General features: G+C 44.1%; 1 protein-coding gene across 6 annotated transcripts in view; it reads right to left on the reverse strand.

The window, feature by feature from the left end:
- mllt10 (MLLT10 histone lysine methyltransferase DOT1L cofactor) overlaps positions 1 to 16402 on the reverse strand; it is an 86237-nt gene that overhangs the window by 31504 nt on the left and 38331 nt on the right. For 5 of the 6 annotated variants that reach the window (XM_052483628.1, XM_052483625.1, XM_052483629.1 and 2 more), the window contains exons 7-11: positions 13286 to 13379; positions 8885 to 8977; positions 4220 to 4315; positions 3693 to 4020; positions 1902 to 2579 (exon numbers count right to left, since the gene is read on the reverse strand). In XM_052483628.1, the coding sequence (XP_052339588.1) occupies positions 1902 to 2579; positions 3693 to 4020; positions 4220 to 4315; positions 8885 to 8977; positions 13286 to 13379 (1289 nt within the window). The remainder of the gene's footprint in view (positions 1 to 1901; positions 2580 to 3692; positions 4021 to 4219; positions 4316 to 8884; positions 8978 to 13285; positions 13380 to 16402) is intronic. The other variant, XM_052483627.1, reaches the window with a different exon arrangement.

The raw sequence follows: 16402 nt of genomic DNA on the forward strand, positions 1-16402 counted from the left end.
CTTGAGGTGAGGAAGATTGTTTTTAGGCCTACCAGAGTCCTATAACAATATAATGCTTATCTTTATAAAAAATATTCTAATTGAAAATGAATGAATTTGCCTCCTTCTGTACACCTATATCTGTATAGCAGACACAGTAGCCTAAGTATAAAGAAATGCATGTCGGTGTCGTAGCATGCCACCAGCACATCTCCAATCTCTTGCGCTCTCTCTCTGGGGCTAGGCCTAAACTTCTCTTTCTTTATATATATATTTTTTATTTTAAATATTAATATAATACAGCCAATAGGCCTATGCATGCAACGCCCTGATGCATTTAGTGCTCACGTTTCATAGCAGCTGAACCGTGAAGTGGACAACTATTGTTTTAGGAAAGTAAAAACCAATAAAATAGGCTATATACATTTTTGCATATGCTACAAATTGAAACAAGGATGTGTTTTTGTAATTTGTTTTAAGGACACGTAAACGTGTCTCATTTGGCCAATATCCCTTGTTTATATCCCTCGTGCGTTGGTGGACACTGGACGGCCTAATGGGTTTACGCACCCAATGCATATGGATGACCAGTAAACTTCTCAAAATGTCCAATAAATGTAAATATTCCCGGTCACTAGTCTGGCGCCGAAAACTCACACAAACTCACACATTTAGCTACAGGTGAGGAAGGGAGAACATCGAGAGAGCCTATAAAACAGGAGAAGCACCAATAGATCCGGTAGAGGTCAATGAAACACAGACAGTGGGTGTTAGGACGACACCGGATTGGCGCACATTCAACAAATCTGACAGTCTGAAATCTAACAGAGTGGATAATCATCAAATCCATCATGATTGATGTATTGTAATAGGCTCACAAAGTGGTTACTAAAGTCTGACTTGGATATAGTTGCCAATTTTCACTGCATAACATTTAGAAGTCGTTCCTTTTCAAGTTTAGAAGTGACTGCTAAACGCTAACTCTCGTTCGTATAAGCTGGTGCCATAGCTAGCATACAGAAATCAGTGGTGGTAGTCAAAGTAGTTTCTAACTGTAATGAAGTTGAAATCCATACAAGCATTATACTACGATTTTTACCATAACATACTGTGAAATACACATGTAAACAATAGCCTGAATGTGGGCTAATTTTGCTGGGGATTTACATTGTTTGGTTTGAGATCTTTACTGCATCTACAGAACAGGAGAGAGCCTACAGAACAGGAGAGACGGAAAGAGAACCTGTAAAGAGGAATGAAAGAGGACATGGTAGAAATATAGAGAATAAAGAAGGTGAACAAATATGGTGATTATGAGGGATAGAGAAGAGAGAAGGATGCTAAGAGACATTTCCTGCAGCAGACGGGAACTCCAAAGAATTGACTCGGTTGCCAAGCAACAGAACACAAGATGAAACGCACTTCAGTGTGTGTGCTGGTTTGTTTCACACACACACACACACACACACACACACACACACACACACACACACACACACACACACACACACACACACACACACACACACACACACACACACACACACACACAGTGTAGTCCAGCAGGGTTCATAGCACTCTAACCCTCCTCTCTAACAGAGTCTAATACAAGAGCTACTAATTGCCTGTTCAACCCTCCTTCCCTCCCCTTCCCTCCCCTCTTCCCTCCCCCTTCCATCTATCCTCTCATGTGCTTTTCTGTTCCCTCCCTCCCCTTTAACCCCACCTTCTCTCCAGCGCTGAAGCTCAATACTCTCCAGTGATTTGCTCTCATCCTTTCCATTCCTCAGCTGCTTCAGGCAGCTCTCTATTTAGCCCACAGTTATCAGTCTTCACCACAACATTACACAGCCACTGACACAAAACACTGATAGAATTAGTTATGAAAGACAGTAAGGTAAGTGTGTGTGTGTGTGTCCTACCGGTGCCAGAGGGAGTAGAGGTGACTCCGTGACACGGCAGACTGCCGTTCCTCAGTAGGGAAGGAGACTTCTGGATCCCAACGCTAACACCAACACCCAGCAGACCTCCTCTCTCTCCTACTCTCTCTCCTCCGGGCCGGCCTGGCAGAGCGCTGGTAGAGGAGGGGGACGGCGAGGCGGATGAGGTGGAGCAGAGAGAAGAGGAGGGGAGAGGTAGCGGTGCTGTGTGGTGCTCAGGTCCGTCTGTAGCCTTGCCGTCCGGGACACTGAAGCAGGGACCGTATCGGTTCCTCCAGTTTCCTCTCTTCTTCTTCACCCCTTCTTCTCCTCCTTCCCCCATACTTGGCCCAGAGGAGGACCCAGCAGAGGAAGAGGAGGATGATGAGGGGCGTTTGTAGCCAGCTGTGGAAGCAACGTTCCCCGTCAGCTCGCTGTGAGAGTTCTCGTACAGTTTACCACCAGCTACGCCACCAGGAAGTGACATCATTGATCCGAAGGTACTGAGCGAAGCCATGCCCTCCGAGGCCGTGACCTCACTGGGCTTCACTAGGCAACGGCTGAATGAGGGCGAAGAAAAGGAGTCCCCACCACCGGAGCGTAGCAACGGATCAGAGAAGCCCAGGAAGTCAGATGTGGGAGGAGTCAAGGTGGAAGACGTCTTATTGGACAGCAGGAGAGCTGGGAGAGAGAGAGGAGAAGCTGTTTGGAGACTAAAACACACCCAAGCTAGGTTTCCAGCCAATTGGCGACAGATTTTCATGCGAATATTCTAAAATATGCATACAGAAAATATGCACATTTTCCCACCAGTGGTGTTTCCAAACAGAATCAATGCGTGATGACAGTTATTTTTCGCTTAAGTTTTCATGTCCCGAATAAACATTGAACTTTTCTATGTGTTTGCATCGCATTTTCAACTCTACCGATAATTGAAATTGCAAACTGTTGAGTTAAATAGCAAATGTGCCTACTCTGGCACGTGCGATCTAATTAACAGTTTGCAGATACAGTGCGGGTAGGCTAGTGTACATGATGACTATTTACAGGTCAAACAGTAGTCAAGCATGGATCATCGTGTTACCAGAATAAGACCCTATCAGAAAGGAGCATCACCGACACCGTGCACTTTCACCACCCTGTGAAGTTAATATTTAAAAAGAAATCTGTAGTCTAATAAACTGCATGCTTTCCAGGGTCGTCGGAGGACCACACGCCATATCGTCGCATGACTCCAAGTTTACTTCCATATGATGGTTATTATATAAAAATTTGTGCATAAAGGTGTGTTCAGCGTCATTTCTCACATTTATTTTACCCCCACCATGTTGAACAAATTATCTGTCTGCATTTAAAAAATGACAGAAAATTCCTGTATCCATCAAAGCTGTAGTTATTTTTTTGATAGAGTATGACTTTACTCACATAAAAACTGTGGATGGAAAGGTGGTCACACACACACACAATATTTATTTGCTTTCTTTCCCTCAGTCTCCTGGACTATGACACTGTTTCCCCACTAGATGCCACTTACAACACGTCAGACCTCCAAACTTGACCCCTCGAGGCTGACACGCGCTGCCACAGGGGGCCGGGTTCAAGCGACACTCATGGCATCTGAGCACTTTAGTGTGTGTGCGTGGCGGAGCACACAGATTACAGCAGCCAGGGTCTAGCCAGAGAGACTTATATTGGCCATACGCTAACTAACTCTGGCACTCTGGACAACATCTAACAACTGTCAGACACAGGCACGCCACAAACACGCAGACGTAAACAGCGCATCAATCTCACCTTGATGAAAGGTTCCAGTGGAGGAGGCGGCAGTGGAGGAGGTTGCCGTAGTGACCACAGCAGAGGGGAGGGGCTTCCCAGGTGTGAGGGACTTGCGTCCGCGCTGAACACCAATCCCTTGGCTAATGCTCTTCTTGCCCTGTTTGACCTCCGACCCCGGTTTGCCTTCTGACCCTGTGGGGGGGCTGTCCTTTAAACCCCCGGAGTGCACCGGCACTTCCTGGAAGTTGGCAGTGGTGAAACGGGCTGCGCTGTCATCCAATCGCTTTTGAGAGGCGGCAGGCATAGCGGAGACTACCCCACCACTGCTGCTGCTGCTGTTGTAACTCTGAGAGAGGGATGAGGAGAGGAGGACAGGACAGGAGAAGAGGCGAGAGGAGGAAGGGGAGTATGAGAGGTCAGTCCTGCATAATGCCTAACAGAGCTAGTCAATGTTCATTTGACATTAAACCCACAGTGAGACGGAGAGACAGAGAAAGAAAGAAAGAAATAAAGAGAGGGAGGGAGGAGAGGAGGAGTGAGCTCACCTTGTCTGAGGCAAGCATGAGAGTTGAAGCGAGGGAAGGGGAGAGCTCTAGAGTCTTCTTGTGTTTGGGTTTGTGTCTCTCCCTCTCTTTGTGTTTCTGAGGAGAAAGGGAAGGAATGGATGATCGTTACGGAAGGACAAGAAAGCGGAGGATTAGACAGATGAGTGTCTGGGTTGTTCTGGTCCCAAACCTTTGGCATGGCTTCTGAAAGAGAAAATGAGAGCGAAAGAGAAGAGCAAGAGAAAACTGATCTTCAATTCACAGCCCCAGTCTGGTGAAAGGATAGTTATACTGAAACTAATATAAGAAAAAAATTAAGTGCTTAAGACAGAAAAAAGAGATTAAAATCTACAGACACAGGCTTTTCGGTCTTCTTGGTGAGAGATTCTACCCAACCAGATCCATGGTCTAAACACCTTAGAACTCAATTTACACCCTTAGCTACACACACCCTCACTCCTCTCACCCCACAGGGCCACACCACTGGCAGGTGTGAAAATATGCAGTGATCCTGTGAGACAACATGAGACTTAACATGCTACCGACAGACAGCACCATGACAACCATCGACCCTGGACCCATCATCCTTCTATCTTTCCCCCTTTCTCTCCACCAACCCTCTCTCTACCGCAATCCCTCTGTTGTCCTCCTATCTTTTTCTTCCCTGTAGCTCCCAGGGTGTGTCAAGGCTGGTAGGTCATTGTTGCTAACTATACGTGTGTGTTTTTAACAGGGTAGGTTCCCGGGGATTCCCTTGTTGTTTCTCATTAACATTCCAGCGGTAGGTGTTGATGGACAGAGTTAGGCTGAGAGGGTCAAATGTCCAAACACACACACATCCACTTTTTCGCTTTGCACACTTTGAGAGACTCCCTCCTTATCAGAGCTGGAGACACGGAGAAAAAAAGGGAGGGAGGGAAGAGGAAAACAGGGTAAATAATCCACCCCAGCCTGGCAGGAATTCCCTTGGGCAGTTTCCTGCAGGCCCTCTGACCAGCCGGTGTGTGTGTGTGTTTCTTACAGACTGTATGAGCGGCCTGCGGAAGGAGACTTTTAGCCCCTTGTTATTTGGCTGCAGGGTTTGGAAATAGGTAGGCGCGCACGCACACACACACACACACACACACACACACACATCTGAGCCTTCTGACCCGTGACCCTGGAATGTGTAGGGGGTAGGAGGGAGGGGGATGGGTCCTCTTGCTAATGCAAATCAGGCTGTGTGACAAAAGCCAGGGCAAGGAAGGGAACAAGACAAATGTGTTAACTCTGCTTTTTTCACAGACACACCATCCTCAATGCTTCATTAAAAGTATCATCCCAAAAAAACTGAGTTACAGGTTCACGCATGAGTCATATTCCAGTTGACTGACAAGGTAATACAGGAGAATGCTCAAGGCACTCATATGGTATTGTGACAATGTTAGCTAAAAACTCAAGATCTCAAAAAACAAAGTTCAGAAAATCAAATTGGCTTTTGCAGTCCAAAAAGAATACAATAAAAAAACTACCTACAACTGAAATACAAAAAAAGCAGGCAATGGACTACAGCCACATTATCCAATCAGAAAAACACAATGAGGTGAAGCAACAAGGAGTGGGTCAATCGGGAGGGAAACAGACTGTTGGAGTGGGTGACTTCCCCTAATGTCGTAAAAGAAGAGGATACATGGCCAGAGACCATGGTCCTGTTCATACACCTTAAAAAGGTGAGCTCAGAAACATGACATCAAAGATATTGGGAGCAACATCCTGCTTACAGCCATTAACAACTATATTCTTATCGACCGAGGATCATTTTGGGCCCTCCCTCACTTGATGTGATACCCAACAGAGACATTCTCCGCAGTTTAAATGTTTATTGTTGGAAGCAGGAACGCCCCATACCGTAAACAAAGATGTCATATGCCTGGGTCTACCTTTAACCATGCACTTTCCTTCTTTCCTTCCTATATGTAATCACTGATCTAATATGGTTGTATAGGTGATTACACCTACAATGTCATGTAAGATCAGTGGTAACTAAGGAAGGAAGGATGCATGTGTAAGGTATTAGAACAGGCCCATTGCCAGAATTGAGAATCGATAACGCTGGACAGAAAACCATACGCTCTCTCTCACACAGTAGTGGCATAGTCGGATGAGTGTATGTCACAAACAGGACCTTGACTGATTAACTCTGACTGGTTTATAAAGTGTTGGTTTGAGACCGAGATCCCTGGTGTCTCACGATCATTCTAAGGACCTAGGACAAGGGTGTCAAACACATTTTTTCCCCAGAGGGCCGCACGTACATTATATATATTTCTTTACCGTTAATATGAAAACATGCTCTATCCATCGCTTTGTAATGTTTGATGCTCCCTGACTGTCTAGATTTTGCTTCGATCACTGTTAGTAAGTTGGACAGAGGAGACTATAATTGTAGGTCCATTATAAGTTCTACACAGTTTCAAATTGGATTTTGTCATTTCAATGTTTAACGAGATTGTTTTTCTCTGGGGGGGGGGATAAATACACACACACGAAAAAACACACCTACTCATTCAAGGGTTTTCTTTATTTGTACTATTTTCTACATTGTAGAATAATAGTGAAGACATCAAAACTATGAAATAACACATATGGAATCATGTAGTAACCAAAAAGGTGTTAAATTAAAATGATTTTACATCTTAGATTCTTCAAATAGCAACTGACTTGATGACAGCTTTGCACAATCTTGGCATTCTCTCAACCAGCTTCACCTGGAATGCTTTTCCAAAAGTCTTGAAGGAGTTCCCACATATGCTGAGCACTCGTTGGCTGCTTTTCCTTCACTCTGCGGTCCAACTCATCCCAAACCACCTTAATTGGGTTGAGGTCAGGTGATTGTGGAAACCAGGTCATCTGATGCAGCACTCCATCAAATAGCCATTCCACAGCCCGGGGTGTGTTTTGGGTCATTCTCCTACTGAAAAACAAGTGATAGTCCCACTAAGCCCAAACCAGATGGGATGGCATATCGCTGCAGAATGCTGTGGTAGCCACGTGGGGTAAGTGTGCATTGAATTCTAAATAAATCACCAGAAAAGCACCCACATAATTACACCTCCTCCTCTCTGCTTCACGGTGGGAACAACACAAAGACACGGAGGTTGGAACCAAAAATCTCAAATTTGGACTCCTCAGACCAAAGAACAGATTTCCTTCCACCGGTCTAATGTCCATTGTTTGTGTTTCTTGGCCCAAGCAAGTCTCTTCAAAATTGGTGTCCTTTAGTAGTGGTTTCTTTGCCGTATTCGACCATGAAGGTCTGATTCACGCAGTCTCTTCTGAACAGTTGGTGTTGAGAAGTGTCTGTTACTTGAACTCTGAGAAGCATTTATTTGAGCTACAATTTCTGAGGCGGGTAACTAATGAACTTATCCTCTGCAGTAGAGGTAACTCTGGGTCTTCCATTCCTGTGGCGGTCCTCATGAGAACCAGTTCCATCATATTGCTTGATGGTTTTTGCGACTGCACTTGAAGAAACTTTCAAAGTTCTTGAGATTTTCTGGATTCACTGACCTTCATGTCTTAAAGTAATGATGGACTGTCGTTTCTCTTTGCTTAGTTGAGGTGTTCTTGCCATAATATGGATTTGGTATTTTACCACCCCTACCTTGTCACAACACAACTGATTGGCTCAAATGCATTAATGAAAGAAATTCCACAAATGAACTTTTAACAAGGAATACCTGTTAATTGAAATGCAATCCAGGTGACTAGCTCATGAAGCTGATTGACAGAATGCCAAGAGTGTACAAAGCAGTCATCAAGGCAAAGCTGTGGCTACTTTGAAGAATCTCAAATATAAAATATATTTTGATTTGTTGAACACTTTTTTGGTTACTACATGATAGTTTTTCGATATACCAAATCTGGAGTCAACCTGACTTATTTGTGTTTTAATTTAACCACTTGCCACTCCAAAATGGTTCATGAGAAGAATATCTTTAAAGTATTTTTATCTAGCATATGTCCTAACGTGCATCTGTTAGGTATATTTGAATGCATAATTTAAAAAAAAAATCTAACACATTAAAGACTGATGTAGAGTCTGACATATGGGTCATGAGGAGATGCTTGCAGATAATTTTGAGCAATAGCGTTACATATTCAAACAATGAGTTGTTAATAGTTCGATTTTTAAAGATATCAATACCAAATTCTGTGATTCATTTTAGGGACGTCCATGATATCTATGACAAGTTTCAAGTTGAAGGGCACTATGGAGTGGATTTACAGTGGTTTAAATGGACACATACCTTTACTACTATTTTGCCATCTTTTGACCAACAGCTTATCTCAAACTAAGTTAAGACATGTACCATGGGCCTACCTACTGGTGTCATTTGGTCCCAGTGTTCATGAGAATGTATTTTAGCTTCACTGTGAACCCCTAAATGTTTGATATCCCTGACCTAAGACATAAACTCACTCAAGCCAACTAAATTAGCTAGGGCATTTCTATCCTTAGCTGTGTCTCTGTGCTGTGTGTAGTTCCCTCCATCTACAATGTGTGTGTGTGTGTCTGTGTGTGTGTGTGTGTGTGTGTGTGTGTGTGTTCAGAGAGGGCGTATGGTTGCTGTGTCCGTCACAGTCACGTAGAAATAGAGATACTAGATGTTGGGGCCACCTTACCTTGTCGTCTTGGTGGTCAAGGAGTTTATCCGAACACTGAGAGGAAGAGTCACTAAGGCTCTGAGCCCTACTACCTCGGGCCCTGCTCCTTCGCTAAAAGGTAGAGAGGAACTTCACGTTACTAGAGTAGACCCAAGCTATATAAATACATTAAAGCTATTTTTTTTTTATTACTAAAAAGTAGACGGACAGAAGACCTATGTTAAATAAAGACCAAATAAATAATTTAATTAACATAGTAAAACAAAAATATTAACAAAGACTGATGCACAATCAAAAAAACGACTGCTCCAAATCACCATTTCATGACACAGTCAAATAAATACACCTCGTTCTATACCATAGAACGGGGACCCTTCCCCTGTTCTACCTCAGACGCAATTTACCAGCAACAGACTATTTCAAGATGACTAGATTTACCACCAATCTATCCAAAGAAAACAAACGTTGAGCTAGACCCATTCTTGTCTACTGTAAGAAAACATTAATCAAGCCTCCCAAGTGGCGCAGCTGTCTAAGGCACGGCATCGCAGTGCTGGAGGAGTCACTACAGATATGGGTTCGATCCCGGGCTGTGTCGCTACCGGGAGACCCATGAGGCGGCGCCCATTTGGCCCAGCGTTTTCTGGGTTAGGGGAGGGTTTGGCTCTAGCGACTCCTTGTGGGGGCCTGGCGCATACGTGCTGACTTCGGTCGCCAGCTGAACAGTGTTTCCTCCGACACATTGGTGCGTTTCGGAGGACGCATGGCTCTCGACCTTCGCCTCTTCCGAGTCCGTACGGGAGTTGCAGCGATGGGACAAGATTGTAACTACCAACTGGATATCACGAAATTGGGGAGAAAAATGGGTAAAAGGCACCAAAATAAAAAAATTAAAACACCAACATAATTTTTGACCACAAAGAGGAGTATATTAATCTCAAAACATAAAAATGTCACTAGTCCCAACAAGAAGACAAAACCTGTAAATGTCACTCATCAACCCATGTAGCGTCTTATGAAATCCCTTCTAATAACATTGGTTTGTCTGTCCTTTATTCGTCATGCGTTTCTCATCTCCTCTATGCTGTACCAGCCTAATTACATCAGGCCATACAAAGCCATTCCACAGGTTCAATAGAACTACAAGCATTCATTTTTTGCGTGCGTGTGTCCTGAGCAATTATTGCTTTGAGGATGGTTCGGGTTCCGGTTCATTTGTTAAAAAATAAATTGAGGTTTTCGATTTAGTGTAGTTGTTTTTTTTTTTTACATTAAATGCATTATGAAATAATGACATTAAAATGATTTGAGCTTTTTAATGGAAATTCCAAAGCAAAAAATGGTCTACATTCAATTGACAAAACATTCCATTGTCTCTGTCTGGTGCACATTGGGTAGACATCAATAGAAAAAGAGGAAATTACTATGTAATAATAAATATTTCAGTTGTGTATTACTTAGCTTTTATTGATGACTATTTTTCATTCCTTAACCTCTCTGCGCACGGAACCCGGTAGCGGGCTGAAATTCCACAAAATATGGTGATCGCTACATAAATAGTCATATTAAACATTCATGAAAATACAAGTGTCTCACATGTATTGAAAGCCTAGAATCTTGCTAATCCAACTGCGTTGTCAGATTTTAAAAATGATTTATTGCGAAATAATACGATGCGATTATCTGAGGATAGAGCCCCGTAAAAATATATATATTTCAACCAGCACAGGCTAACAAAACAAACTGCATTAAAATAAATTGTTTACCTTTGCCGATCTTCATCTGTTTGCAATCCCAATGCTCATTGTTACACAATGAATGATCGTTTGTTTGATAAAATCAGTTTTTATAGCCTAACACAAAACATTTTGTGAACCGCTTGTGTCGTGAATTCCGTCTCATTCCATTTGATGACACATTCGAGGTCAACATTGGATCATTCAGAGAGATCCTCACTGAACTTCTGGAGAGAGTTTGCTGCACTGAAAGTAAAGGGGCAGAATAATTTTGCATGCCCAATTTTTCAGTTTTTGATTTGTTAAAAAGGTTTGAAATATCCAAGAAATGTCATTCCACTTCATGATTGTGTCCCACTTGTTGTTGATTCTTCACAAAAAAATACAGTTTTATATCTTTATGTTTGAAGCCTGAAATGTGGCAAAAGGTCGCAAAGTTCAAGGGGGCCGAATACTTTCGCAAGGCTGTATATATATATCTATCTGTTTATTATACCTGTTGATACTCACTTTACAGCAGAAAGAGACTGCTATGGCACCTGGCATCAGCAGCACAATATTGTGTAGAGCTTTGGCAAAGTGGGTGGGGTTATATCCTTCCTGTTTGGCCCTGTCCGGGGGTCTCATTGGATGGGGCCACAGTGTCACCTGACCCCTCCCGTTTCAGCCTCCAGTATTTATGCTGCAGTTGTTTATGTGTCGGGGGGCTAGGGTCAGTTTGTTATATCTGGAGTACTTCTTCTGTCTTATCAGGTGTCCTGTGTGAATTTAAGTATGCTCTCTCTAATTCTCTCTTTCTCTCTCTCTCTCGGAGGACCTGAGCCCTAGGACCATGCGTCAGGACTACCTGGCATGATGACTCCTTGCTGTCCTCAGTCCACCTGGCCTTGCTGCTGTTCCAGTTTCAACTGTTCTGCCTTCGGCTATGGAACCCTAAACTGTTCATATTTACTCTTGAGGTGCTGTCCTGTTGCTTCCTCTACAACTACTGTGATTATTACTATTTGACCCAGCTGGTCATTATGAACGTTTGAAAATCTCGGCCATGTTCTGTTATAATCTCCACCCGGCACAGCCAGAAGAGGACTGGCCACCCCTCATAGCCTGGTTCCTCTCTAGGTTCCAGGCAGGCAGACAACCAACCATCTAACATTATCTCTGTGCTCCCCATATGGTACGGTCTTTGACCAATTTAGCTAGGCAAGCAGCTAACTGGCTATAACTAGTAGCTGTCTAAGTATGCTGAAGAGCTGTGTGACAAAATCATTTTACCAGTTCTTCAAAGTAAATAAGGCATACTTTCAAGACTGCTTATTACCAACTACTACAACTATCAATCTAGCAGAACTACCTCTATCACTCTTGTCGTTGTGTTTATTCCTCTCCCATGTGGTCTGTGTGTAGGCTATGCGTCTCTGTCCAAGCCGGGAAAGAACAGGCGCAATGGATTATGGTCATTGTAGTTAATTACCATGTTTCTCCTCTGAACTAGGTAGAATATTTGCCTAATGAAAAATACAACTCTCTTCAGTCCAGGATCCCACATAGTTCTTGATTTGATTTCTCAATACAGAATTGTGCGTTGAGCTCACCCGCCCCAAAAAATGGAATGGAATTTGAGTAATTGAACCGACATCGGTCAATTAGTTGTTTAATAACCCAGGGGGGAAAAGTGTGTGTGTGTGTGTATTTTCCCCCCTGAAGGATGTAGGGGAGGAGCACAAAATCTGCAACACAGCAGGGGCTCTAGCTCCAAAGTGAAAGAGGTAAAGAGAGAGGGAGAAAGTGTATGTAAGTGAAAGCATTTATACAATGTCTGTGTGGAATGGTGTGTACTTATTTGAATTGGAAAGCATCTCTTTGCCCACTTGTAACCCTAACTCCAGTACCCCTCACCCTCTCCCAGCCCCCAAATTCTAACCCAGCATGGGCTTAGCACACAAAGAACAGGGGGGTGAAGGGGACAAAAGGCCTGGGAGGCAATGCTGATTAGATGGGGGTTGATGGGCGAGGGAGACAGTGGGGCTGGAGGGGAGAGAGGAGTGGGGGAGAGAGAAGTGCTGGAGAGGGGGAAAGAGAGGAGAGGGGTGAAAAAGGAGAGGGAATGGGTTGATGGTTGGAGGGAGAGAGAAAGGGGCTAGAGGTAGAGACGAACGGATGGCTCCAATTTCAGCAGTTGTAATTGGCAGAGAAGAATGTCAAGTCATTTAAGAAAGGAAAGGTATTTCCCAGTGTGTGTGTCCATGGCGTGGAATGTCAGTGTGTGTGTCCATGGCGTGGAGTGCCAGTGTGTGTGTCCATGGCGTGGAGTGCCAGTGTGTGTGTCCATGGCGTGGAGTGCCAGTGTGTGTGTCCATGGCTTAGAGTGCCAGTGTGTGTGTGTCCATGGCGTGGAATGTCAGTGTGTGTGTGTCCATGGCGTGGAGTGCCAGTGTGTGTGTGTCCATGGCGGAGTGCCAGTGTGTCCATGGCGTGGAGTGCCAGTGTGTGTGTGTCCATGGCGTGGAGTGCCAGTGTGTGTAGAGGAAGTGCAGGCCTTCAAAAAGCTTACAGTTTTTGTTCTGACAGACAGAGGGTTGGGAAGAAAAACTAGATTCCAAGTTTGAGAGATAAGACCACTTCTTCCCCCAGCACAGTAAGAACGTTAGACAAGTACGACAGAATACAGAGAGAGAGATCTTACCAGTTTGCTGTAGTGGTACTTGCAGTAGCCACAGTATTTGACGTTGTCTGCGTCCGACCCTTGCTCCTCACACAACAACCCAGCAAACTGGGCACTGAGGAGAGGAGAGAGAATATGTATCAAGAGAGAGAAGGGGCTAGAGAGAAAAGTGAAAGGAAAAGACAAGAGACAAAAGAAGATATACACTGAGTGTACAAAACATTAGGAGGAATGTGATTGTCATTAGGACTTGATGCAGCTGTACATATGATTGATTTATCCATGACGTCTGTATGCGTTTCTGCAATTGAAATGTTGGCGTGTCTACGTCAAAACGTGTTCTTTTATGGTGTATATGTCTGGAAGTTGTTACAGAATGTCTGATATTTGTCTCAAAACATTGTCCCCTCCGCTGCTGTCTTGGTTGGACCAGGTCTCTCTTGAAAAATAGATTTTATCTCAATGAGACTAATCTAATCCTAATCCTATGGCGTTCTGCATTAGCATCGAACAGCCCCCGTGATATGCAGATTTTCAGGAAAGCTAGAAACCATTATACACAGTTAGTTAGAAAAGCCAAGGCTAGCTTTTTCAAGCAGAAATTTGTTTCCTGCAACACTAACTCAAAAAAGTTCTGGGACACTGTAAAGTCCATGGAGAATAAGAACACCTCCTCCCAGCTGCCCACTGCACTGAAGATAGGAAACACTCACCACTGATAAATCCACTATAATTGAGAATTTCAATAAGCATTTTTCTACAGCTGGCCATGCTTTCCACCTGGCTACCCCTACCCCGGTCAACAGCACTGCACCCCCCCACAGCAACTAGCCCAAGCCTTCCCCATTTCTCCTTCTCCCTGATGTTCTCCCTGATGTTCTGAAAGAGCTGCAAAATCTGGACCCCTACAAATCAGCCGGGCTCGACAATCTGGACCCTTTCTTTCTAAAATTATCTCCCGAAATTGTTGCCACCCCTATTACTAGCCTGTTCAACCTCTCTTTCGTATCGTCTGAGATTCCCAAAGATTGGAAAGCAGCTGCGGTCATCCCCCTCTTCAAAGGGGGACACACTCTTGATCCAAAACGCGACAGACCTATATCTAATCCTACCCTGCCTTTCTAAGGTCTTCGAAAGCCAGGTCAACAAACAGATTATCGACCATTTCGAATCTCACCATACCCTCTCTGCTATGCAATCTGGCTGCCGAGCTGGTCATGGGTGCACCTCAGCCACGCTCAAGGTCCTAAACGATATCTTAACCGCCATCGATAAGAAACATTACTGTGCAGCCATATTCATTGATCTGGCCAAGGCTTCGACTCTGTCAATCACCACATCCTCATCGGCAGACTCGACAGCCTTGGTTTCTCAAATGATTGCCTCGCCTGGTACACCAACTACTTCTCTGATAGAGTTCAGTGTGTCAAATCGGAGAGTCTGTTGTCCAGACCTCTGGCAGTCTCTATGGGGGTGCCACAGGGTTCAATTCTTGGACCGACTCTCTTCTCTGTATACATCAATGATGTCGCTCTTGCTGCTGGTGAGTCTCTGATCCACCTCTACGCAGACGACACCATTCTGTATACTTCTGGCTCTTCTTTGGACACTGCGTTTACAACCCTGAAGGCAAGCTTCAATGCCATACAACTCTCCTTCTGTGGCCCCCAATTGCTCTTAAATACAAGTAAAATTAAATGCATGCTCTTCAGCCGATCGCTGCCTACACCTGCCTGCCTGTCCAACATCACTACTCTGGACGGCTCTGACTTAGAATAACTGGACAACTACAAATACCTAGGTGTCTGGTTAGACTGTAAACTCTCCTTCCAGGCCCACATCAAACATCTCCAATCCAAAGTTAAATCTAGAATTGGCTTCCTATTTCGCAACAAAGCATCCTTCACTCATGCTGCCAAACATACCCTTGTAAAACTGACCATCCTACCAATCCTCAACTTCGGCGATGTCATTTACAAAATAGCCTCCAATACCCTACTCAACAAATTGGATCCAGTCTATCACAGTGCCATCCATTTTGTCACCAACGCCCCATATACTACCCACCATTGCGACCTGTACGCTCTCGTTGGCTGGCCCTCGCTTCATACTCGTCGCCAAACCCACTGGCTCCATGTCATCTACAAGACCCTGCTAGGTAAAGTCCCCCCTTACCTCAGCTCGCTGGTCACCATAGCATCACCCACCTGTAGCACACGCTCCAGCATGTATATCTCTCTGGTCACCCCCAAAACCAATTCTTTCTTTGGCAGCCTCTCCTTCCAGTTCTCTGCTGCCAATGACTGGAACGAACTACAAACATTTCTGAAACTGGAAACACTTATCTCCCTCACTAGCTTTAAGCACCAGCTGTCAGAACAGCTCACAGATTATTGCACCTGTACGTGGCCCACCTACAATTTAGCCCAAACAACTACCTCTCTCCCTACTGTATTTATTTTATTTATTTTGCTCCTTTGCGCCCCATTATTTTTATTTCTACTTTGCACATTATTCCACTGCAAATCTACCATTCCATTGTTTTACTTGCTATATTGTATTTACTTTGCCACCATGGCCTTTTTTTTTTGCGTTTACCTCCCTTATCTCACCTCATTTGCTCACATCGTATATAGACTTGTTTATACTGTATTATTGACTGTATGTTTGTTTTTACTCCATGTGTAACTCTGTGTCGTTGTATGTGTCGAACTGCTTTGCTTTATCTTGGCCAGGTCGCAATTGTAAATGAGAACGTGTTCCCAACTTGCCTACCTGGTTAAATAAAAGGTGAAATAAAACAAATGAAAAAATCTGGATAAGTAAAGGTACAAAAAAATAATAATTAGGAGGTCCTGCTCTTCCTATGAGAGAATGACCATGTGAATCCAGGTGAAAGCTATGATCCCTCATTGATGGAACTTGTCCACTAGATGTAGATGAAGGGATGGAGACAGGTGAAAGAAGGATTTATAAGCCTTGAGACAATTCAGACATGGATTGAGTATATGTGCCATTCAGAAGGTGAATAGGCAAAACAAAAGATTGTGCCTTGGAACGGGGTATGGTAGTAGATTCCAGGCAGACCAGTTCGAGTGTATCAAGAACTGCAATGCTGCTGGGTTTTTCACGCTCAAC

This window comes from Oncorhynchus keta, chromosome 28 (genome assembly GCF_023373465.1).
Source record: "Oncorhynchus keta strain PuntledgeMale-10-30-2019 chromosome 28, Oket_V2, whole genome shotgun sequence".
Taxonomy (NCBI): domain Eukaryota; kingdom Metazoa; phylum Chordata; class Actinopteri; order Salmoniformes; family Salmonidae; genus Oncorhynchus; species Oncorhynchus keta.